A 24,714-nucleotide genomic window follows, 5' to 3' on the forward strand; every position below is an offset into this window, starting at 1 on the left:
GGCGGTGCCAACCCGGGCTCGACCAATCGGCGGCGCCGTCCGCGTCGCACCGCCCCCTCCTCTCCCGGCCCGGGCGGGCGCTCGCCCCCGGCCGGGCCCGTGGACAGGGCGGCGGGGGATGCACCCGCCGCCGCCCCCGGCCCGGCCGCCTCCGGGCCCCACGCCCGCCGGCCGCTGCCCGCCCCGTCCGCGGCCCCGGCCCCGGCCCCCACGCGAGGGTCTGCGGCCGCGCGGGACCCTCTCCCCTCCAGCTTCTTCTGCCCACGGGAGCCGAGCCCTGCAGGTACCGGGTGGGACGGACCGGAGCGCCCAAAGAGGGAGGCACGTCCTGGAGGGGGGACGCGGTTTGGGACAGGGGCCAGCACGGAGGGTCTCCGAAGGATCCGGAACCCAGGAGACACGGAGAGGAAGGGAATGTGTGTCTGTGCACTGCCTGAGCGAGTGGAGATTCGCGGACCCCCAATCCCGGAGGGGGAAGGTACTGGGTTCACTTTGGCCGGGGTACAGCAGTGAGTCTCTAAACTCCATACATACGGTGGGGGGAGCTCTTGGGGTGAAGGCAGTGACCTGGGACTTACTTGGGAACGGGAGGGAGGAGACCCTCACCACTGGCTCCCAGATACTGCCGTTAGGGTCGCCCTAATGCAGGGGCCAAGGAGCTAGGTCTCTCAGCTGTCCCCGGACAGAGGTTCGGGTACCCTACACAGGGCACTGCCTTGGCTGTCCTGGAGGGCAGGCTGCAGATGTGAGTGCTGGAGGCTGGGAGCCAAACGGGAGACGCTGATGGAGAGGGGTCAGCGTGGAGGGCGCTGGTGGAGGCAGCCCCGAGGAGGGCAGAGCAGGCTAATTGCACCCTGCTGAGCGCTGGCAGGATCCTGACTGGTGGTGATGGGGGTGGGGATTGGGGGGGGGGGGGCGCCCAAGGGAATTGGGCAGTCGGCGCCTGCCTTACTGTACCCACTCCTGGGCTGCCCAGGGGTGGGAGGGCAAGTGGATGCCATCCACCCTGCAGAGCTAGGGTGCAAACAGTGCTGGTGGGTGGGTTGTCTTAGGATCCTTACGCACCCTCCACTGGGACACACACCCCACACAGCTCACCCACACGTCCTGGAAGGTTCTGCCATGTGCTGCCCTGGCCACGGTTCCTGGGAGCGGTGGGATGTGCATTTCACCGCAAGGGGGGGCTCTGCTTTGGAGATAGGCCCCTTCTGGTCCAGCTCCGAAGGATGGGCAGCAGCACCTCCTCAGATGTACCCACGGCCACATGCTAAGCATTTGCCATGTGAGATCTCACTTCCATTTTGGCCACCAACCTGCTGGGGGGGGTGGGGTGGGGGGGGCACCGAGACATCCTTTCACTGAAGAGGCAGGCAGCTGAGGAGGGGGCAGTGACTTCATCCTGGCTGGGACACCCAAGGGTCCCTCCCAGGCAGCCACTGCACCAACTTGTCATTTGTAAAAGGGCTCACTCGAGGACCTTGGGGGGGTCTGGCCAGTTTCTTTGTCTTTCTGTTGAGTAGAAAAGCTTGGAGAAGCCAGCCGCCCTGCTTCCTGCCACCTGCCTGTGTTCTCCCACTCCTCGAGTCCTCCTGGGCGCCCCCTGCTGTGGGTGGCCCGCCCGGTTCCCACAGTGTCTCTTGGGGTGGTGTGAAAGGGGGGGGGGGTTCGGCTCATCCTCCCATGCCAGCCTTCAGTGAACAGAGGGCTCATGCCCCAGACACATTAGGTAATTTTGGCAATTCTAGGGACCTTCTGAACCAGATGCAGCCCACGAGGTGTTTCTAACTTTTTAGAACTCACTGGCGAACCCAGGGCCTTCACCCAGAAAAATACACCCTTTCACAGACATCCAAACCTTGGCCAGAGTTTTAGAGAGGCTCCTGGTTCTTTGGGAATCTCTGAGGGTTCCAGGGACCCCAGCTTTGAGCCTAATTGCAGTGGGGGAGGGGAAGGTATACCTGGGAAGGGGTTGGGTCTCTTGTCTCCCAGGGCCCCCCCGGTCCCACCCGAACCGCAGAAACCAGCTGCCCCCTTCTATGGAATCTCAGGCAGGCCACTCTGTCCTGTTTCTTCTGAGGTCACAGGAAGGGTCAGACACCCACCGTGCCTGTGTCCTGAGCTCTGTGGCCCCTCAAGGGCAGGGCTTGGCTGACTCCCTTCCCAGAAGGCTCGTCAAGAGGGAACTTGGCACATCCCACCACCCTCTGCCCCCCCAGATGGCACTGACTTCGTCTCTGCTCCCTTCCTGACTTTGTGACCTTGGGCAAGGTGCTAAACCTCCCTGAGCCTTGTCTCCCATCTGTAAAATGGGAACGGGAATGCTGCCTGCCTCACTTAGTGGCAACAGAGGTTAAGCATGATAATTCTGACAAAGAGCCCAATAAGCCCACAGTAAGCGCTATGGGCACGTTAAGGTGATGGGCCACAGGAAGGCCCTCCACCTCTCTCCCTCCCAGAAGCCACCTGTACCCATCCCCCCAACCCCTCCCTGCCCAGGGCACCTTAGGACGAGGCTGCCAGGCAAGGAGGAGCATGGCCGACACACGGCTGAATTTGGCCTATGCGTCGGGCGGCTGAGTCACATCCCCAAATTGTATCTTCGTAAGTGCGTTTCGGAAGGTCGTTTGCAACACCCCCACCCCCTCCAGGCTCCGTCTGCCAGGCCACTCGCCTCTCCTGCCTGTGCCCCCGAGCCCTGGGTGAGGACCCCCTGTGCTTTCAGGAGGCATGGTAGGAGCGATGCCTGGGGTTTCCTCACCCCCTGGGAGAGAGCAGGGTCTGCGATCGCTGTGTGTCTCCTGGTGACAGGCTCCCGGCCCCACCTGCCAGCTGATGGCCCTTCAGGTGGTGAGCAGGGGCCCTTGCCCGGGAGTAGCAAGACCCCTGAGTGTTCGTGAAGGTGGAGAGAGAGATCCGGGGCCAAGGTCAGCCTTATAAACCGTGAAGTACGGGGCGTGCAGGAGACCAGCTCATAGAAACCGTGAAGTGCTAAGCCCGTGTGAGGCCAGGACTTATAAACCAACATGTCAGGCCACAGGTGGCCCCGGTCTGGTTGAGGTAATGGATGGAGGGGCGAGGGAAGGGACATGTTCTAAGACTCATGAGGTCGCTCTGCCACGAAAGGAAGGTTTCTTGTGCCCCTACTGTGCACGGGCACCAGCATCTGGGGACATGCGGTGAGTGGGACAGACATTGTCTGGGGGGTGCCCGACAAGGTGTCATCTTGGCATGTCTTTATGTGACAGTTTCCGTGTCTGTCACCCCCCCTCCCCCCACCACCACCAGAGTGTGGTTGCAGGGCCGCAGAGGCACCCTGTCTGTGTGCACAGCCCTCTCTCCCGGGCCTGGTCCACAGGGGCCCGCCGTGCATGCCAGGCTGGCCTTTTCAAAGGGGGTCAGCACTTGGCCACTGCCTGTCGCTGCCCCACTGATTCCTGCTGAGAGAATCTTACAAAACAGCCCGGTCCAGAATCTGCCCTAGAAGGACATGGCCCCTTCACGGCACAGCGCCTCAGTTTCCCCACCGGTGAAACTGGCCAAACCGCAGCACCCCTTCTTGGGGGTATTGGCAAGGATCAAGGAGCAAATTCGCGTGAAGGACGTAGCCTGGCGTGTTGTAGACGTTTGCTAAACATCAGCTCGTAGTGGCAACGGGGGGCACACAGGAGGGAGGGAGAGATGGTGGGTTGGGGTGGGACAGGGGAGGGTCTAGCACGTTGGGACCCAGAAGGTGAGACTCCAGGCAGCCTCACTGTCCTCAGGGTCTTTGCTCTCGAACATGATGCCAGAGGACACTGCCCTACGCAAGGGCAGAATCCCAGGATGTCGGGGCGGTCAGACAGTCTGCTCTCTGGTAGCCTGGTGGGGAAACTGAGGCTGACCCGGGGTCACAGGGCCAGGCTGAGCACATCTCACAAGGCCCTACAGAATCAACTCTGGGATCTTAGAGGTAAATACTGGGTTGCCACGTTGGTCCCGGAGTCTCTTTGGAGATCACAAACCTCCTTCCACGCAGGCAGGAGGGGGCTGGGGGTCTCTGTAGCCACAGCCACGGTCCTCGTGTCCCCACACTGATACCCCATGCTTGCGTGTGTTCAGGCCTTCGGACAGCTCTAGGGGAGGAATTGGGGGCCCAGTAGGGTGAGCTTAACTTGCCCGAGAACCTGAAGGTCAGAAGGAGACGAGCCCAGGTTGGAACCACCTCCTGACCACGCACACGGCCTCTGGTCCACCCAGGCAAACCTGCCAGCACATTCTGTCTCCAGACATTCCAAAGTGTTTGCTGGGTGTCAGCTGAGTGCTGGGCATTGTTCTAGGTACTTGGAGACAGAAAACCAGTGGGCAAATGTTCAATAAGAGGGTGTTCCAGGCAGAGGGCCCAGCAGGTGCAAAGGCCCCAGGCTGGACCAGGCTTGTCAGGATCTGGTAATGGGGATGCTTATGTGGCTGGAAGAGGATGACTCTGGAAGAGTGAGAGGGTTGAGGTGGGTAGGAGCCAGACCACAGAGGGCCTCCTGGCCACAGTGAGGTCTTTGGTTTTTGTGCAGCAGCACTGGGGAGCCATGGGAGGGTTTTGAGCAGGAGAGGAATATAGGCTGACTTGGGTGTTTCTCGGATGGCCAACCCACGTGTCAGTCACGTGTCTGGGTTCAGGGCTTCCTGAGCCTCAGAAATGTCTTGGGGTGGTGACAAGGGTCCCTGCCCTCTGGTCGGTTGGCAAGGCCCTTCCCTGACTGTGTCCCTCGTGCCCCTCAGGTCGGCACAGGAGCACGGTCACCGAGCCATGCCGGGCCCCGGGTGGCCTACGGCGAGCCCAACCCCGGCACCCACATAGTCATGAACAGCCACAGCCACAATGGCTGTGGGGGGCGGCCGCTGGGCAGCGGGCTGGGTGCCCTGGGCAGAGACCCTTCGGAGCCCGAGGCCGGCCACCCCCCCCAGCCCCCACATGGCCCAGGCCTCCAGGTGGTGGTGGCCAAGAGCGAGCCAGCCCGGCCCTCACCCGGCAGTCCCCGGGGGCAGCCCCAGGACCAAGAAGAGGAGGAAGACGATGAAGAGGATGAGGCAGGCAGGAGGAGGGACTTGGGGAAGACCCCAAACGTGGGCCACCGCCTGGGCCACCGGCGGGCGCTCTTCGAGAAGCGGAAGCGCCTCAGTGACTACGCCCTCATCTTCGCCATGTTTGGCATTGTCGTCATGGTGACCGAGACGGAGCTGTCCTGGGGGGTCTACACCAAGGTAGGCGTGGCCTTTCCCCTTGGCCCAGGGAGGGCCCTGTGGGCCCACGTGGCTCCTCGCTGCCCCTGGGGCGTGGGCTCAGGGACCATATTGGCCCCAGGAGGAGCAGGTGGAAGATGCTGGAGAAGTAGGGGGGCGGGGGTCCTGGAGGCAGGGCAGGGGGTGGGTACTGGGCCTCCCACTGTGTCTACCTTGTGGGGGTTGCAGGCGGGCTGTACGTGGGGGAGTTAGGCTCCAGCCCATTCCTTCTGCCCTGCACCAAGAGGCCACACCCTGGCTTAAGGGCGGGGAGGGGGGGTGGCGGCTGCCCCCCAGTCCAGGCCTAGGACAGGAGAGCCCCAGCGAAGGCCTGGGCCTCAGAGCCCAGAAAGAGCTTCTCCTCCTGAGAGTGATCGGGCTGGGCTGCAGCTATGGCTGCACGCCCCCTCGTGCCACCCAAGGGTGTGTGAGGACAGAGAGAGAGAGATCGGGGCACGTCCGCCGGTAGACTGTGAAATGCCGCCGGGGGATGCGGCGAGGCCTTCTAAACGGTGAAGTGCCTACGTGAGGCCAGGCCTTATCAGCTGTGACATGCTGGGCCTTTAGGAGGCCAGGCCTTATCAACTCTGAAGTATAGGCCGGCGTTGCCATCGACCCAGGCCTGAGGAGAAAGGGACAGGAGCATTCCTTCCTGAGGGGGGGGGAGCCCAGGTGGGGGGGGTCAGGAGGGCCACCCACCCCCCAGCGCCCTTGTCCTCCTGCCCTCTCTCTCTCCGCCCAGGAGTCCCTGTACTCGTTTGCACTGAAATGCCTCATCAGCCTCTCCACGGTCATCCTGCTGGGCCTGGTGGTCCTCTACCACGCCAGGGAGATCCAGGTCAGTGGCGGGCTGGCCAGGGCAGTTCCCCTCTCCGTGCCCCCAGAGACCCCTCCCCGTACCAGCCACCTGGGACCCCAGCCCCCTAAAACATGAAAGGACCAGTAGCCTCTTTATAGAAAAAAAAAAAAAAAAAAAAAGACCTCTCTGAAGACATGCCCTTTAGATCACTCTAAATTTCTTTAGAATACTTGTCTATGTTTTATTTTTCATTGGTTATTGGGAGGGGGGGTGGGGGTGGGGGGGCGGAGAGGACAACGAGGGAGCCAGAGGTGAGCTGGGGTCTGGCACACATAAGTCATCTTCGCAGCCCTGGGGGTCTTCCGAGGTTTTGCAGCCTTGGAAGCCAGTGTTTGTGACCCCAGCCTTCTGTTCCTATTCGGTTAGACCCTGCGTTTGAAAGATTTGTTACGTGCCAGGGAGGCTGTTCTCCTGTTTCGGGAGTTCACTGAAACCTCGATGGACCCCGGAGAGCCCAGCTCAGGGCGTGCTGTCACAGCCTGTCACAGCAGGCAGATGTCACCTAGGGTTGGCACCGGGGCCTGGGGATGCCAGAGGGTGTCAGATCTGGCTCCCGACTCTGGCCCCGGACCCCTGGCCTGAAGGAGCCGTGGTCTGACGGGAGGTGGGTGGAGGAAAATCCCTGCCTGGGTTGATCCACCTGCAGAGATCCCCGGGGGCATCCAAGAGAAATGAAAACCTACACCGCCTACATCCACACGCAACTCGTATACGTATGCACCTAGCAGCCCTATTCGCGGGTACCACCAAGTGGAAACAACCCAGATCCCCGGTGTATGGCCCAACAAAATGTCGTGTGCCCACACAGTGCGATGTGGTTCACCCACTAAAAAACCGAAGCACTGTGTGAGGGTGCTCCCGGCTGCTTTAACAGAGCACCACAGCCGAGGGGCTGAGACGGCAGGAAATGTGTTCTCAGGGTGCTGGGGCTGGAAGTCCAAGATCAGGTGCTGGCAGGGTCGGTTTCTGCTGAGGCCCCTTTCCTCCACTTGCAGACGGCTGCCTTCTCCCCCCTGTGTCCTCTCGGCTTCCTCTGTGTGCGCGCGTCCCTGGAGTCGCCTCTTCTTACGAGGACACCGGTCCTGTGGGAGCAGGGTTCCACCCTTATGACCTCATTTAACCTTAATTACTTCCTTGATTTTTTTAATGTTCATTTATTTATTTTGAGAGAGAGAGAGAGAAAGAGGGTGAGCAAGAGAGGGGCAGAGAGGGAGAGAGAGAATCCCAAGCAGGCCCTACGCTGTCGGAGCAGAGCCTGATGGGGGCTCAAACCCGCGAACGGTGAGACCGTGACCTGGGCTGAAATCGAGAATCGGACGCTTAACTGACTGAGCCACCCAGGCGCCCCTAACCTTAATTACTCCGTTAAAGAAAGACCCTCTCTCCAGGGACACCTGGGTGGCTCAGTTGGTTCAATGTCTGACTCTTGATTTCAGCTCAGGTCGCGATCTCAGGGTCGTGAGTTCGAGCCCCACACTGGGCATGGAGCCTGCTTTAAAAAAAAAAAAAAAAAAGCGGGGGGGTGGTCTCTCTCCAAATACAGTCACAATGGGAGTTAGGGCTTCAATTTATGAGTTTTGAGGGGACACAAGTCAGTCCAGAACATTTCAGCCTCGGGCCCATCCCCAAATTCACGTCCTCCTCCCATGCAAAATGCATTCACAACTTCCCGCCTGCCCCAAAGTCTTAAGGCATTCCGGCACCAACTCCCAGATCCATGTATCAGATACGGGTGAGACTGAGGTGCCCCTCATTCTCCAGCCGAGAGCCGGACAAATCACCGTCTCCCAAGATGCAGGGGTGGGACAGGCGTAGGATAGGCCTTCCTGTTCCAGAAGGGAAATCTGAAAGAAGGAAAGTTGGCAGATGCTGAGCAAGTCAAAGAGCTCCCAAGGCAAATTCTCTGCGTTCTGAGCGCTCAGTGCCGCGGTTTCCGAGCCCACTGGGGTGGCAGCGTTGTCCCCTCGGCTCTGGGTGGTGGCCTTTGGTGCCTGTGTTCTTCGACTCGGCATGTTTTCGAGGTTCTGCCACATGGCAGCGTGTGTCAGAGCCCCTTCCTCTTTTTTTTAAAAATTTTTTTTTTCATGTTTTTATTTATTTTTGAGACAGAGAGAGACAGAGCATGAGCAGGGGAGGGGCAGAGAAAGAGAGGGAGACACAGAATCTGAAACAGGCTGCAGGCTCTGAGCGGTTAGCACAGAGCCCGATGCGGGGCTCGAACTCACGGGCCGTGAGATCATGACCTGAGCCAAAGTCGGACGCTCAACCGACTGAGCCACCCAGGCGCCCCAGAGCCCCTTCCTCTTGAGGCCGAATAATACCCCATTGTTTGGAAGGATCCCATTCATTCATTGAAGGACGCTTGGGTGGTTTCCGCTTTGGGTTAATTGTTTGCGTGCAAGGATTTGTCCCAATGCTGGTTTTTTCTTTTGTTTTGTTTTGTATGTTTTGTTTTGTTTTTTTTTTTCCAGTGCTCGTTTTCATTTCTCTTGCCTGTGTCCCCGGGGACGAGATTGCTAGGCCCTTGGTAACCCCGTGTTTTCTTCTTTGGGAAACACCCGTCCCACATTTAATTTGAATCGTGGCTGACCCCAAGAGCTAGGGAGTTTCGCGTCTGAGGCTGTGTTTCTCATAAAAGCCAAGCCAGGGGTTCGAGGGCTGGGGGGGGGAAGGGGGGGGTCCTCCCTGAGGGGGCACGGGCGCGAGTCTGACACCCACCGCCGCCTGTCCCCCCCCCCCCCGTCCCGCCCCCCGCAGCTGTTCATGGTGGACAACGGGGCGGATGACTGGCGCATCGCCATGACATGCGAGCGCGTCTTCCTCATCTCTCTGGAGCTGGCCGTGTGCGCCATCCACCCGGTGCCGGGTCACTACCGCTTCACGTGGACGGCGCGGCTGGCCTTCACGTACGCGCCGTCGGCAGCCGAGGCTGACGTGGACGTGCTGCTGTCTGTCCCCATGTTCCTGCGCCTCTACCTGTTGGGCCGCGTCATGCTGCTGCACAGCAAGATATTCACAGATGCCTCCAGCCGCAGCATCGGCGCCCTCAACAAGGTCACCTTCAACACACGCTTTGTCATGAAGACACTCATGACCATCTGCCCGGGCACCGTGCTGCTCGTCTTCAGCATCTCCTCCTGGATCGTCGCCGCCTGGACGGTGCGGGTCTGTGAGAGGTACGCCCCCGGCCCCGGGGCCCACCGTGCCCTCCCGCGGCTCCGGGGACCCAGGGCTCCCCTGGCCATCACAGCCCCTGACCCACATGATACCCCCCCCCCCCCCCCAGTTCCTGGCCTCAGTGACCGTCCTTCAAGCGCGGCCCCCTCATCCCTGGGACTCCAGCCTGTGTATCCTGTCCCCTACCCCAAACGACACCCCCCTGGGACCCCAGGCCTCTCCCCCAGGGTGGGGTGGGGGCGGGTCTCATGCTCGTCTTTCTCCCAGCTCTTCCGCTGCGAGCAGCTAACCTCTGACCTCTGGCCCAGGGCAGTGGAGGCAGCAGGAACAGGATGCCCCCCGCCCCCCATCTGCCTGTTTCCCCCACAATTTAACCAGCTCTCCTTCTCCCCTCCGCCCGCCCCACCGGACTGTAGGGAAAACATGTGAGTCCTACCCTTGACCAAGCTGTGTGCACAGAGCCGCTGCTGTCCTGTCCGCCAGGAATTTAAGATTAGCTGCCGCAAGGTGGGGTGGGGCGGGGGGGTGCGTTGGTGCATAGGGAGGTGAGGCGGGGCCGGGGCAGGCAAGTTCGGAGTCAGGCCCAGGACTGCTCTCAGGCCGTGTCCACTGGGCATCCTGGAGGTCCTTGTCTCCGAGGTTGGGGAGGGTTTTGTCTGGACAGCTGACCCTGGGGGACTTGGACAGCCCTCGGGAGAGTTAGGTGGGTCTGGAGTAAATAAAACCTGGCCCCGCCTTTAGTTCCTCTCTCTGCACGGGGTTTGTTCTCAACAGCCCTGGAAGGTGCAGGCCATTCACCCAACTTACAGACGGGGAAAGGGAGGCTCTGGGGCAAAGGGACATTCCTGAGGGCCTGATTCCTGGTCGGCCCTGAGACCCACAGGGTGCTTCGGGAAAGGGAGGGTCTGCACTGGGCCTCTCGGGACGTGGGGGTGCCTTGGCTGGGAAAGAGCCTCTCCTACCTCATGCTTTGCTGGGGAAGGCCCTGGAAGGGTGTATGGCAGGTGGGGCTGAGACTGGGCTTCCTGGGGGTCCCTGGGCTGGACTTGTCCCCCCAGGACCCCCGTCTTCACCCCTTAATCTCCTCCATGGCGCCTGCCTCAGCCTGATGTGGGGCTCATGGGGGCGAGGGCCCAGCCCTTCTCGTCCTCGAGGCTTACCGTCTTGGGACCAGACGGGGTCTCCTTGGACCCCTGCTTGGATCCCTATGCCAGTTCCCACAGCCCATCCCCTACCCTGTCACGGCGGGGTCAGGATTGTGGTCTGGGGAGTGAGAGAGGGGCTCCCCTCCTCGGGCATCCTTGAGGTGCAGTCTAGGTCATCGCAGGGGTCCCCAGGTTGGGGCAGGGAACGGGGCAGGACCAGGGGGGCAGCCAATCCTAAATTCTGAGCCCTATGATGCTGCTTGAAGCCCCCTCGCCTGCCTCGCTCCACCCCTGCGGCTCTGTCCCACCCCCACCCTGCCTCCCGCATGTCCCCCACTCTCTGGTCCTAGGTAGTCCCGGGGGGTCCTGCAGCACCCACCACAGCTCCAGCCAGGCCCCGGGCTCCCCCACCCGCTGCTGGAGGGCCTCCCTCTCGTCTTACTTGCTGGTATGGGGTGCTGGTTTACCGGGAGACAGAAGCCAGGGTAACTTGGGGCTCAGATGCCTCGGTGGGATTCGGTCCCAGGTCCCCCACACCCAGCAAGCAGACTGGCAGCCCAGGAGGAGGGGCCTGGAATGGCATCCCGACAGGGACCCCCAAACACCACACCTGCCGAGAAGGTCTCCAGCCTTCCCGTCCTCCTTTGGGGGCTTCTATGGCCTCCTCTTGAGCCCCTGACTCCAGCCCTGTCTGCCTGGAGCAGCCCTCCCCCCAGCTTCCCCTGTCCTGCCCCTGCCAGCGTCCCCCCTCCTCTGCGCCACCTCAGTTGACCTCTAACCTTGAGCCCCCTCAGGGCCTGAGGCCTGGGAAAGAGTGGGTCATCAGGAAAGGGCTCCCTGAGCTGGAGGGGCTTCACAGGCTGGGGAACCTCGAGCTAAACCCCTCTGACCCCCGGCCTGGGCTGACCGTAGGTAGGACGTGTTTGTAGCCCACGTGACCGGGTTCGCAGGGCTGGCCATGGCCAGGGACGAATTCATGTCCCTTGGGGCCCGCCCCCCCCATACCAAAAAGTTAACCGCCAGCCTCCCCCAGTGCCAAGCTGCCGCCTCCTTCCCCAACTCCCAAACAAACCCTAAGCCTGGGATTTGGGGACCATCGGTGCTGCCCCACACATACTGACTTCCCTTTTGCTCCCACCAAGTCCTGGAATGCTGCAGCCACCCGTGTCCCCCAGGGGCCCTCTCCCCCTGCCCCCTCAACCTCACGGAGCCCTGCTGGCTGGGGAAGTTCTTCCCGATGTCTCACCTGAATCCTCACCTCCACTCCCTGCCGCTTCTGGCACCCGTGGCCACCTGTGTCTGCGTCTGTCTGTGCGTCTGTCTTTGGGAGGGGGATCGCGTGGACACAGTGGACGTACCCTCACCCGGACCCCTCTGCCCCCGGACCAGGGCCAGGGAGGGCACACATCCTGGGCGGCAGCTTGGGGTGGGGGTGAAGGGAGAATGGTGGAAGGGATCCTGGGAGGAGAGTGCGGGTGCCCTCTGCCCGACGGTACCCTTGGGAGGATGCTGAGCATCCCCTCTCCCTGCAGCGGTACCGTTTCGAGCCCTCAAAGTGGTCCGCTGCTTGTAGTCAGGGTCCCCACCCAGCCGGGTGGACCCAGGGCACCAGAGGGTATGATGAAGGCAGAGAGACCAGTGTGGACTGACTGGGCCTTCCCCGGCTCCCCTCAGGTACCATGACAAGCAGGAAGTGACCAGCAACTTTTTGGGGGCCATGTGGCTCATCTCCATCACCTTCCTCTCCATCGGCTATGGCGACATGGTGCCCCACACCTACTGCGGGAAGGGCGTGTGCCTGCTCACTGGCATCATGGTAAGGGCGGGGGCCCTTGCACACCCCCTACTGATGGGGAGCTCACTCCATTGTGAACCGTAATGCATCAGCCTGGCCCTTCCTCTTTGTGTCATCCTGCTCCTTCACCCCCCCTCCTCCTTACCCCTGCCGTGACTCAGAAATCTGCACCCTTGGGCTTCCTGGGGGGCATCTCTTCTTGGCTTCTTCCAGCCCTAGGTATGTAACTCCTGTGGTCCCCGCAGGGCTGGATGCTGTGGTCCGCTGTTAGCCCGGCGTTTGTCTGCCCCTTTATTCTCTGCAGCCTGCTTACTTCACAGCCCTGGGGGCCAGGGCTAGGGACTTGATGCTTCCACGCCTCAGTTTCCCCAGCTATAACCGGTGCCCATCTCCTCTGTTCATCGTGAAGCTCAAGTCTGTCCCTTTTTATTTATTTATGTCTTTTTAAATTTTTTAAATGTTTCTCTTTATTTTTGAGAGAGACCGAGACAGAGCACGAGCAGGGGAGGGGCGGAGAGAGAGGGAGACACAGAATCCGAAGCAGGCTCCGGGCTCGGAGCTGCCGGCACAGAGCCCGACGTGGGGCTCAAACTCACAAACCGCAAGATCACGACCTGAGCCGTGGTCAGACACTCAACCGATTGAGCCGGCCAGGCGCCCCTCAAGTCTGTTCCTTTATGTGAAACGTCTAGAACGGTGAATGCTGTGGACACCCAGTCAACACCCTCTGGGTTGTGCCGTCACGGCTCCCTTCCCTAGCCTTGCCTGACTCTTGGGACATCCCAAGCACCCCACTGAGCCCCCATGCTGTGAAGCTCGTACCCTGTGACTCGTCGGGCCCTGACAGCACCCCTTCTCCCCCGAAGACTTCTCAAGTCTGTCGGTGGGTGTGGGCAGCCTTTGACACCCAGCACCTTCTTTCCCTGGTCCCATCTTCGGTTTTGCTGCTCATCCCCTCCTTCTGGAACCTTCTTTCTCCAAGCTTCCACCTCCTTCACAAATGCTCTTCCGTGTTTTGGGTTGCAGATTTTCGGATGCGTGATAGGGAACTCCTCTCCCCAGGCCCCAGTTAATAACCTGTTCATTTGTGAAGAACAGTGAGCATCGGTGGGACCAAAGTAGCACCAAAGAAGCTGACTTAATCCCACCCCCAGGTTCCACGCCAGGCCACTCCTCCTCCGTTCTGGCAAACATAGGGCACGATTCCCACAAGAGTTTCCTTTTCTCCCGCAGACGGAAGGAGCATCTTAACGGTGCCTCTGCCCACCCTGTTTCGCTGCTCGCAGACCATGGTCAGTTGTCACTCTGTCCCGAGGCCCGCGGCTCTGTCCCCATTTCTCCTCACCCTCTCTAAGCTGTTTGAGCAGAAGCTGGGGGCTCCACGTTCTCCTCGGGCCCCCACCGCGGGGCCTCCCTTCTCCTGGCTGCGCTGACGCGGCCCCCCTCTTGTGAAATGGCACCACGCCTATTTGCTTGTGTTACTTTGCAAGAGGCGAAGGGGAAAAACTAAAGGCGGGCCACAGTCCAGCCCCCACTACAGGCAAACGAACTTTACAAAAGAACCAAAAAAGGACTCAGGTAAGGCGAGCTCAAACCCGGAAAGCCCAAGACAAAATGGAAACGCCGAGTCCCGTTCTTTGGGACATGGCTCCTTCTGGAAAATGAGTTCCCTGTGTGGCCACGTCTCCGCCCTCGCTGCTGGCACACACACGGGTGGTCACGGTTGGGCTGGTTTCTAGCTCTCCTCTTGGCTCTCTCTGCCGTCCTTGCCCAAGCCTGTCCACTCCCGGTCACTGCCCTGTGCAAGATCTCACCAGCCATGCGTTTGTCTGTTCTTGAACTTCAGGGCATCCCAGTGTGGCCCCCTCTGAGCCTGGCGTCTTTTGCTGGACGTGGTTTCCATGCTATATTTTGCGGAGCCACCAGATGTCTTTTTTTTTTCCTTTCTGCATAGTATTCCATCTGGAGGGTTTCGTTTCGTTTTGTTTCGTTTGTTTGTGTGTTTTTTTGCGCCCCCCCCCCCCCCCCCAGGATGTTTCTTTGCCCCAGTTGACAGGGCTTCTTCTGAGAACAGACTCCAGGAACCCATGTCAGGGTTTGCTCAGAAGGCGACCTTGTCCATGTCACCTGCCCATGTCGCCCTGGCGGGGCATGTGGGGACCCAGGCCTGCCCAGGACCGTCCGATGGTGGCCCTGGCCCACCCCTCCCCATAGATGTTTCCTTCCATCCCTAAGAAGAACTGAGCATCCCTGGCCAAGTGTCCCAGGCCGAACTCTCCCTTCTTCCTTCTTGGAGGTCATGGCCTCAGGAGCAAGCAGCTTGCAGGAAAGCATCAGGAACAGCCTTCAGTGCAGGCGGGGAACTGCCTCCCCCCTTCACCCCTGCTCCCGCCACCTGCCTTGAACACCTGCTGGCCGCCCTCACCTGCTGCTGTCACCGGCCTCGGGCACTTCTGGGGCTGATGACACTCCTGGGGGTTCTAGGCTGGCCCCTGGCCCCTGCTCCCTGGTGGCAGACCCTCTCCCTCCCTCCCACGTCACTTTTTGCTGCCCCCCTCCGCCTGTCTGCCCTCTCCTCTCTTGGGTCCTCGCTCCTGCTCTTTTCTCTCTCTTTCTCTCTCTCTCCTAGGCTGCTCCCAGTAGACATACAAGTCCTCTCTGACCTCCTTCACCAGCCAGGAGATCTGCCATTTAGGGCATCCTGGGGAGTGTGATTGCATCAGGCGGGGAGGCCACCATTCTCCCCTCCACTCCCCACCCCTCCTGGGACCTCCGCTCTGCTCCTTCCTACCTGCGAATGCCCCACCGCAGGCAGCCAGCCTGACCCTTCACTCACGCTGCCTTCTCACCCTGCCAACTGACCCCTGCCATGACTGTAGGAAGACGTGTTGTCTGGGTCTCTGCCCTCAACACCCAGACCCCAGCGCCTCGAGGGAAATGCTTTCCAAATCCTCCCTCCTCCATGTTCTGAACGTACCTGCAGATCCTGCCCTTTTCTTCTCCCTTTCTTATCTCCAAGCCTCAGTTTCCCTCTCCGTCTAGTGGGGATAGGAGTGGTATTACCTCCCAGGGCTGTTGGGGATCAGATGAGCTCATCAGTGGGACACAGTCCCCAGACATTCAACCGATATTAAGCAGGTGGGACTGGAAGTCAGTGAGCTCAGCAGGTGGGACCTGCCAACACTGTGGGCTTAGAAGGTAAAGGTGAGGGTGGAGTCAGGGCAGGCTTCCTGGAGGAGGGAGGGCGTCCTGCCTGTGACCCGGGACCTACATGGGGCAGGACACTGATGTGTTCCCCACCCTCCGCATGCAGGGGGCCGGCTGCACAGCACTTGTGGTGGCCGTGGTGGCCCGGAAACTGGAGCTCACCAAGGCAGAGAAACACGTGCACAACTTCATGATGGACACTCAGCTCACCAAGCGGGTAAAGACCTCCATCACAGCCACGTCCTCTTCTCGGTCATCAAGGGCAGACCCTCCCCACCTCACTTCTGTACGTGCCAGGCATGTGCACGTGCCCACCGGTCACTGCCCTGCCTTGCGCTCTGCTGCCCACGTGAATGTGCATGAACCATGCACAGAGACGTGGCAGTGGCCCCAGGTGCCCACCTGTGTGCCTAGTCATAGCCCCACCCTGAGCCACACAGCAAGAGGCAGGCATTTGGGGGCCAGGCAGCCGGGTACAACTTAAAAGCTGTCTGACCTTGGCAGGTCGACCGCCCTGTGCCTCAGTTTCCCCATGTGTAAAGTGAGAGAGATGCCAGTGGGTGTAGATTCACTGATATAACATTTGCAAGGTGTATAGAAAGGGTCTGACCCATGCTGAATGATACAAATGAAGTGCACACACACACACACACACACACACACACACAGACCCACACAGTGCAGGTGTGGCCACGTAAACATGTCCTTGCCTTACGGTCCCAGGATCCCAGAGGGGCATTTCCAGGAGTTTCTAAAAGTTTCTGGAGGTTTCCGGAAGTTTCCAGAGCCTTCCACAGTTTCGTGCCTGCCTTGAGGAACTGTTCTTTTTCTGGCCCCAGGTAAAAAATGCCGCTGCTAACGTTCTCAGGGAGACGTGGCTCATCTACAAACACACTAGGCTGGTGAAGAAGCCAGACCACGCCCGGGTTCGGAAACACCAGCGTAAGTTCCTCCAAGCCATCCATCAGTAAGTCCAGCACCTTTCCCGCTCACGTTTCTGTGTCCACCTGGTGCGGAGGCAACTGTGGTCCTCGGGAGGAGGCTACAGGCCAGGCCAGACAGCTCAGCATGGCCTCATCACGGCCCCTCCCATGCCGGGTGGTCAGTTGGTTGGGGCTTGCAGTGTCTGTGCTGGGTGGGATGGTCAGAAGGAGGCAGGTGATGGGCCCAGCACTTGTCCAGGGCGATCACAGTTGATAAGTCATGCAACCCACCCCAAATAAATGGCAAGAAGCATATTGTATTCTCCAGAATAGCCAAAATTGTTTTACCTTTTAGAGATGAAGCAATTTCCCTTTTTTGCTTTGGCTGCCAGGAAGCTCCGAATTAAATTTGTGTCCTGATCCATGTGATCATGTGGGGTAACTAGAAATTCCTTGATTCCCTCTGTTGTCCCTTTGTCCTGAGAATTATTTAGTCAAGTAGTTCTCAACCTTGGCTGCTCACTGGAACCACCCACGGGGCTTTAAAAGGCCCACAGGCTGCACCCAACACAGCAGAGTCTGGGATGCACCGTGAGCTTAAGTGTAAGTTCCTCGGGTGAGTCGTGCAGCCAGAGTTGGCAAACTTTTCCTATAAAGGGCCGGAGGGTAAATATTTCAGGTTCTGTGGACCAGACGGTCTGTCACAACTACTCTACTCTGCCACTGTCGCAGGAACGCAGTGAAGAGGAGTGGGTGGGCTATCCTCTAATAAAACCTTATTTTCCCAAAACAGGTAGCTGGCCAGAGTTGGGCTGGGCCAGGCTATCATATGCCAAGCACTGTCCACTGGAAATATCACGTAAACCACTATATAGTTTTAAATTTCCTAGTAGCTACATTTAAAAAAAAGTAAAAAAGGGGGACCTGAGTGGCTCAGTCAGTGTCTGACTCTTGATCAAGGTCTTGATCTTGGGGCTGTGAGTTTGGGCCCTGTGTTGGGCTCCATTCTGGGTATGAAGCCTACTTTAATAATAATAATGATGATGATGATAATAATAATAAAATTTTAAAATAGTAATGAAAACAAGTGAAATAAATTTTAATATATTCATGCGATAGATGCAAAATATTATCTTAACATGATTAGTATAAAAAATCAGGTATTTTAGAATTTTTTTTTGTGCTAAATCTTCAAATTCTATTGTATATTTTACATTTATTTACAGTCCATTTTTATTCAGACCATCCACCTTTCAAATGTTCGGTAGCCACATTGAGGGTGTATGAGACCAGCACCCAGTCTAGAATTTTAAACAGCTCCAAATCCTGGGAGTGAGGCACTCAAATATAAATTACAACTGAGTCCTGTGGTACCTGATTTAAAATAGTAAAAACAGGGGCGCCTGGGTGGCTCAGTCGGTTGGGCGGCCGACTTCGGCTCAGGTCATGATCTCACACTCCATGAGTTCGAGCCCCGCGTCGGGCTCTGTGCTGACAGCTCAGAGCCTGGAGCCTGTTTCAGATTCTGTGTCTCCCTCTCTCTGACCCTCCCCTGTTCATACTCTGTCTCTGTCTCAAAAATAAATAAACGTTAAAAAAATTTTTTTTAAATAGTAAAAACATATTTAGGCACTTTTCAGAATGAGCCCACGGATTCCCATCTCTCGTGTTGTGGGAAAACCTATTCACGATTGGGTTCCCCTAAGAAAATCAGATGGCTCCCTGCCCCGGGAGCTCCTAGGCCAGACTCAGGGGCCAATGAGTCACAAAGTAAAGTGAATAGTGTTAGAGGCTGGACTAGTACAGCAGCAAGGCAGCTGATTCAGCTGTGGAGAAAAGAGACAAGAGGCAGCATGGAGAACCCTGGTGTCAATGGTAGAGTAGGAAGGTTGGGTTGGAGCAGAGCTGAGGGTGTGGCTGAAACAGCCCAGCTTCTGGGATGTCAGAAGGTAAACGAGTGTGGCCATGAGGAGACCAGGCCATAGGAGAGGAAGCTCAGCCAGCTGGATTTCAACTTTTTAATCCTGTTTAATAATCTTTGCCTCTTTAAAAAAAAAAAAAAGGGGGGCGCCTGGGTGGCTCAGTCGGTTGGGCGTCCGACTTCAGCTCGGGTCATGATCTCGCGGTCCGTGAGTTCAAGCCCCGCGTCAGGCTCTGTGCTGACAGCTCAGAGCCTGAAGCCTATTTCAGATTCTGTGTCTCCCTCTCTCTGACCCTCCCCCATTCATGCTCTGTCTCTCTCTGTCTCAAAAATAAATAAACATTTAAAAAAAAATTAAAAAAGAAAAAGCTTTATTAAGCTATAATTGACTATAGTCAACTGCACCTATTTAAACTGCATAATCAGTGTTACCATATGTATACATCCACATAACAATTAGCACAGTCAAGATAAAAAAAAAAAAAAAAACCAGATCCATTGCCCCCAGAGTTTCTTCGGGCTCCTTACCGTCTTTGTCTTTTAGCTAGAGAGTTTAGTACATTTACATTTATTGTGTTTACTGTTAAAGTTGGATGGGTTTCAAATGATAACAGTCCCTACTTCACAAGACTGCAGGGAGATCTAAATGGGAGGATATGCAGAAATGCCTGGCATGGTCCTTGGCACAGAACAAATACTGGTAACACATGATGCCCTCTGCTTCTGCTTCCACCATCATCTAAAAAGCAGGGAGAGGAGCTGGTACCACACTTACTCAACCTCACTGTGTCCAGTGCTATCTCACAAGACCCCAAGCCCCTTGAGGACAGGAACCCCCCCTCGTTGGCCCTCCCGCAGTTAGTAACTGACTACTGTTGTCCCAGTCTGGTTTCTGCCACCTAACTGTGGGACCTTGGCAAGCGACTGTGCTATTCCAAGCTTCGTTTTTGTATCTTTATAAGTGGAGACAATGGTTGTTAATGTGCCTTTCCTCCAGGGATGAGGTGTGGATAGAACACAACTGGGGATTCACCTCCGCCTACCTGCCGTACAGTGTTTTCTAAACAGGAGAACCAGCAACGTTGTCATTACCACCCTCGATATGTTCATTTGGTTACTGTATACGCAGTTCCTATGCCAGCTGGTGTGCCAGGCATGGGGGGCACAGACATTGGCCCTGTCCTGGACTTTGCCCCAAGGGAGGTTCCGGAAGGTTGTTGGAGGGAAGTAGGAGGGTAGGAATTTAGGAGAAGGCGCTTGCTCTGTGAGTTACCTGCTTCCCTTTGTTCTGGGGCAGGACTGTCTCCTTCTTCTTTATTTATTTGTTTGTTTGTTTCTTTGTTTATTTATAAATAAGCCACCTGAGCCACCTGGGCCGCCCCCATTTTTAATTTTTTTAGCGATTTCATTTTTAAGTAATCTCCATCACCCACATGGGGCTTGAACTCACAACCCTGAGATCAAGAGTCGTCCACTCCACCGACCAAGCCAGCCGGGCGCCCCTCACTCAATCTTTGGGTCCCCCTAAACCTACTCCCTTCCCAATCGGAAAAGAAAAAGAAAAAAATGGCCCCGTAAAGCTGATAAAACCGAACAAGTTGGAACCAGGGCCTGAAGGGTGGGTGAGATTTGGTTAGGAAGCCGAAAGGGAGGGGAGCGGGCATAGCAAGGATTGTCCACAGCCCGGGCAGTGGTGGGGAGGTAGGAATGAGCGTGATGCCAGGGAGACTGGAGGCCTGATATGCGGGCATGAGGGAGCCTTGGCAGGGTCTTGCGCTGGGGAGTCTCCGTGACGGGAACACCGTATGATCAGCCAGTGAAAAGGCGGACATGATCTCTGGACAGATCGAGGGACGTGGTGGGCACTTGCTAGGAATGCGATAACAGAGTACCACCCAGTGGGTGGTTTAAAACAGTAGAATTTATTATCTCACTGTTCCAGAGGCCGGAAGTCCAAGATCAGAGTTGGCAGGGCCGTTTGCCCTCTGAAGGTGCTAGGGGAAGATCTGTTCCAGGCTGCTTTTAGCTTCTGGCAGCCTCGGGCGGTCCTTGGCTTCTAGATCTATCTCCCCAGCCCTCCATCTTCAAATGGCCATCCCCGCTGAAGTGCCGGTGGGCACTGGCTCTGCCTCTCGGAGCCCCGTTATTCTTGGGAAACAGCATGGGGATAGTTCCCTGGACTGAATGCCACCTCTGGGACCAGGTGCCTGGCACAGACTGGGATACCGTGGCACCGCAAGGCTGCAGGCAGCTGCATTTGCTGGGTGGGCGCGGCTGGAGGGAGGGGGGGCCGACGGATGCGTCCCCCAGGGGCTGGCGCTGCCCGCTCAGGCTGGGCCTCTTCTCAGAGTCAGGGCGACAGCCCCTCAGCCATCCAGGGCCCCCAGTCTGGTCTTGGAGTCGTGCACGTGGGAGGCGGGCAGGGTTGGGCGCGCGGCACCCGGCCGCACGGAGATTAAAATTGCCTTGTGATTTCTCTCTGCTCTGCCGGGGCCTGCCAGAGCTCAGAAGTAAGTCTCTCCCGGGGGCTGAGGGGTGCATGGTGCTCGCGAGGCAGGGGACACGCCCAGGGCCGCTGGCGGATCACTGCCTGCTGGCCCCAGGAGGTGGCCAGGGCACGTGTCCAAGGTGTGCAGCCTTCACCTAGGCCTGGGAGTCCAAGTTCCCGGGACATCCTGAATCGGGCCGCGTGGACGTGGCCAGAAGGTGGACGCTGTCGGGGGTGGCTTAGCCACCCGCCAGGCCCTGCTACCCCATGTGTGCTAGGAGGGAATGCGCAGCACGGGGCCCGACCCTACCTCCCCCCTCATCTCCTCCCACAAGGCGAGCCCGGGTGGGGTGGGTGCATGAAGGGCCCCACTCCCCTGCAGCCTCCACCAACCCTGTCTACCCACCCCCCTGTCTGTCTCCCAGGCTCCGGAGTGTGAAGATTGAGCAGGGGAAGCTGAATGACCAGACCAACACTCTCGCCGACCTGGCCAAGGTGAGCCGGGTGGGTGGCTCCCCAGGCCAGCAGGGGGTGGTCAGGCCCCTCCGAAGGAGGATGGGAGACATTCAGTAAAGAACAGAGCCCGCCTCCTGACCGGGGAGAAACAGTGCAGGCACCGGTAGGGCAGACGGGGGACTCAGGCCGGGTCTGCAAGGCTCCACAGGGTCCGCTTGTCAGAGAGAAGCTAGGAATCCACATCTGTAAGTAAACTACTTTTTTTTAGCGTTGGCAGCTTTTTTTTTTTTTAAACCGTATCTAGTAAAATAGCTTTAAAGGGATATCTTTTATGTTAATGTTGATTTAGTTCTGAGAGACAGAGCAGGAGAAGGGGAGGGGCGGAGAGAGAGGAAGACACAGAATCCCAAGCAGGCTGCAGGCTCTGAGCCATCAGCACAGAGCCCAACGCGGGGCTCGAACCCATGAACCATGATCGTGCCCTGTGGCAAAGTCGGACGCTTCACCGACTGAGCCACCCAGGCGCCCCTTTAATAAGAATATCTAGGGGCGCCTGGGTGGCTCAGTCGGTGAAGCGGCCGACTTCGGCTCAGGTCACGATCTCGCGGTCCGTGAGTTCGAGCCCCGCGTCGGGCTCTGTGCTGACAGCTCAGAGCCTGGAGCCTGCTTCAGATTCTGTGTCTCCCTCTCTCTCTGCCCCCCTCCCCCCCCGTTCATGCTCTGTCTCTCTCTGTCTCAAAAATAAATAAACGTTAAAAAAAAAAAATTAAAAAAAAAAAAAAGAATATCTAATTAGTGGGCCACATTGGTGAAGTGGTCCTTTGTGTTTTAGGCATATCGACATCCAAGCTCCAAAATTCGAGAGAAAATCAAAATTCTTTTGCTACGGATGGAAATTCAAATCCTAGCAGCAGCAGAGAGCTTCTTTGCACGGCAGTTAAACATCTTTCAGGAAGTTAAAGCTGGTTGCAAGAGCTCTGTAAGATCAGTTTATGGCATACACCGATCTATTTGTTGGTCTTATTAGCAAGTCCTGCTCTTTGAATATTCGGCACACTGCTCTGAACCCCCTTCTGAGCAGTGGCATACCCTCCACGAATAGTTCATGTGTGAACTCTGCTCATTGGCTCCCTCCCCGAATCAGTTTAATTAGTCTGAGGTTAATTTAATATTATCTTCAGAAGATGCTTATAAGTCCCATTCTGCTTCTTATAAACCCAGAGCGTTTCGGACTCATTCTCTTCATCATGGTCAAGAGAATGCGATATAATGTTAACCTACATAAATTTAATTTGGAAAGAAACATTATGGAGGAAAAAACATATTCTAGAACCCTGAAGAAATCATTCCGTTGGTAGTAGAGAGAACATAGTCCCAAAAGCATATGGAAAATCCTTGCCAAACTAATTTGATGTCGGGTGAGATAACGGCTATAAATACATATGAAATGCCTTTGAGACACTAGATATTATAATTTGGATTATCTCTATCACACTTCCTTCTGTTAGTACAGATGACTGAAATTTGAATTTTTCAAAGTTATTTAAACCTTGCAATCACGGTAGTATACTCTCTGAGTACATTTAACAAAGCCTTCTTTGAAGGAAGGCTTTAATTGGATTGGATCATATGGGTTCCTGATTTTTTTTTAATTTAACAAGGTTAAGATGTTTTCCAGTATTAAACTTTAATGCGCTCCTGCCCAAGGTTGCTGATTTAATTTGTGTATCTCTGATAAAAGTCACATGCGTATTCCAAGTTTAAAAAAAATTTAAACCTCAGAGGCCAGGAAAAAAAAAAAAATCATCGGAGGGCTGGATGCCTCCAGATGTTATCCTCTGGCCCTGGGGACCGCGGCCCTCTGAGGCATGGAGGTTGGAAGGGAGAGGCTAGGGGTGGAACGCAGCAAAATGTCGTGGTAGATGCCTCATCCTGTCCCCCTTCCATGGAGCGGGGGGGGGGGGGGGGGGGGGGGGGGGTTGGGGGCTCTTTCCCCGCCTCGGCGTCAATTCTCCCATCCCAGGCGGTGGCTGGGGAGTGGCTGTCCCTCTTGCCGGGGGTGCCCAGCGCTTAGCTGTGGTTACAGATGAGGAACGATGTTCTATCGCCACCTGGTGGCAGCATTGGCCCGCCACGTGGAGTGGCCAGCCTCCCCTCCCACCGCCCACGTGGACAGTCGCAGAACCGCCTCCTGCTTGCTGGATTGTGGGGAGCAGTCGAGTCGGCGGGGACATCCCATGGCCTTGTTGTGGCTGCTGTACTCCCTGGTCTGTGACCGGGTCGGATCCTTGGAGTGGTCCCGTCCCCAGCGTAGTGCGGGGCGCGGGGAGGCGGTTCACAACTGACCTCCTCCCTCTCAGCCATGGCCCCAGCCTGGAGCAGCGTCAGCCCCAAACCCCCTCCGGGCCTCTGGGCCGTGGTTCCCCTGGGTGAAGGCACCACCCAAGACCCCCCCCTTTGGCTGCCTGTCCAGGTGGCCAGTTAAACCCTTCAGGGCAGCTCTGACCACTTGTGCCCCGGGACCTCCTTCCACCTTCCCCTGGCCTGCTGGCCCCCAGCCTGGCGTCCAAGACCTGTCTCTCCTCTTGTCTCTCCTTCTACCAGTTCTGGGGGCCCAGCAAGAGATCTGTGGCCCTGCCATGTCCTCACAGTTGTCCCTCACTTGGGTCCGCCTTCCTGGCCCCCCCCCCCCAACTGGGGCTGGTCAACCATCTCTGCGCCTGGCCCTCCCTCTCTCTCACTTGGCCTCTCCTCTCTCTCCCGCTCTGTCTCTGGCAGACTCAGAATGTCATGTACGACCTCATGTCCGAGCTGCACGCCCAGCACGAGGAGCTTGAGGCCCGCCTGGCTGCCCTCGAAAGCCGCCTGGATGCGCTGGGCGCCTCCCTGCAGGCCCTGCCCGGCCTCATCGCCCAAGCCATACGCCCGCCACCCCCACCCCTGCCTCCCCGGCCTGGCCCCGGACCCCTGGACCAGGCAGCCCGGAGCCCCCCGTGCCGGTGGCCACCCATGGCCCCTTCAGACTGCGGGTGACAACCCTGCCCACCACCAGACCCCTCAATCTTGGCCATCGTGTGGCCGCCACGTCCACGCCATCCAGGAAGCCCTGTACAGTGGTGCCTCTTGGAGTTCAAGGAGCCGAAGCTGAGTTGGGCTGAGTGGACCAGGGCCCTCCCCACCCAGACCGTCTGGGCAGAAGGCAGGGCCGGACCGCAGGCGAGGGCAGGGGTGGGCCACCACCCGTTTCCTCCCTGAATGGAGCCGGGGGGAGCCAGGAGCTTCCTCTGGTCCCCTGGCCCCCTGGCTTTCCCCAGGCCCCCGGTGGGCACTGAGCAACCAGGAGAGGGGTCCTTGCCAGTTCTGAATAAAGCAGGACCCACCCAGTTGCTGCCTGTTTTGCATGGCTGGGGGACACTCATGACATGGGAGGTGGCCACCTGACTCCAGGTCCCAGAACGGATGTGGGGGTCTAGGCGAGCCCCTGCCA

The 24,714-nt window shown here is 57.7% G+C and overlaps 1 protein-coding gene across 2 annotated transcripts; it reads left to right on the forward strand.

Moving 5' to 3' along the window:
- Nucleotides 1-217: 217 nt before the first annotated feature.
- KCNN1 (potassium calcium-activated channel subfamily N member 1) lies at nucleotides 218-24,669 on the forward strand. Of its 2 annotated transcripts, XM_042927490.1 has the most exons (10): nucleotides 218-283; nucleotides 4,756-5,238; nucleotides 5,999-6,094; nucleotides 8,873-9,291; nucleotides 9,709-9,717; nucleotides 12,112-12,253; nucleotides 15,546-15,656; nucleotides 16,279-16,406; nucleotides 21,197-21,266; nucleotides 24,006-24,669. In XM_042927490.1, the coding sequence occupies exons 2-10, from the start codon at nucleotides 4,837-4,839 to the stop codon at nucleotides 24,258-24,260; spliced, it is 1,632 nt and encodes a 543-aa protein (XP_042783424.1). In that variant the 5' UTR covers nucleotides 218-283; nucleotides 4,756-4,836; the 3' UTR covers nucleotides 24,261-24,669. The 2 variants fall into 2 exon arrangements, with proteins under 2 accessions (XP_042783424.1, XP_042783425.1); XM_042927491.1 differs by lacking the exon at nucleotides 9,709-9,717.
- Nucleotides 24,670-24,714: the final 45 nt, after the last annotated feature.

Source organism: Panthera leo, chromosome A2 (assembly GCF_018350215.1).
Source record: "Panthera leo isolate Ple1 chromosome A2, P.leo_Ple1_pat1.1, whole genome shotgun sequence".
NCBI lineage: Eukaryota > Metazoa > Chordata > Mammalia > Carnivora > Felidae > Panthera > Panthera leo.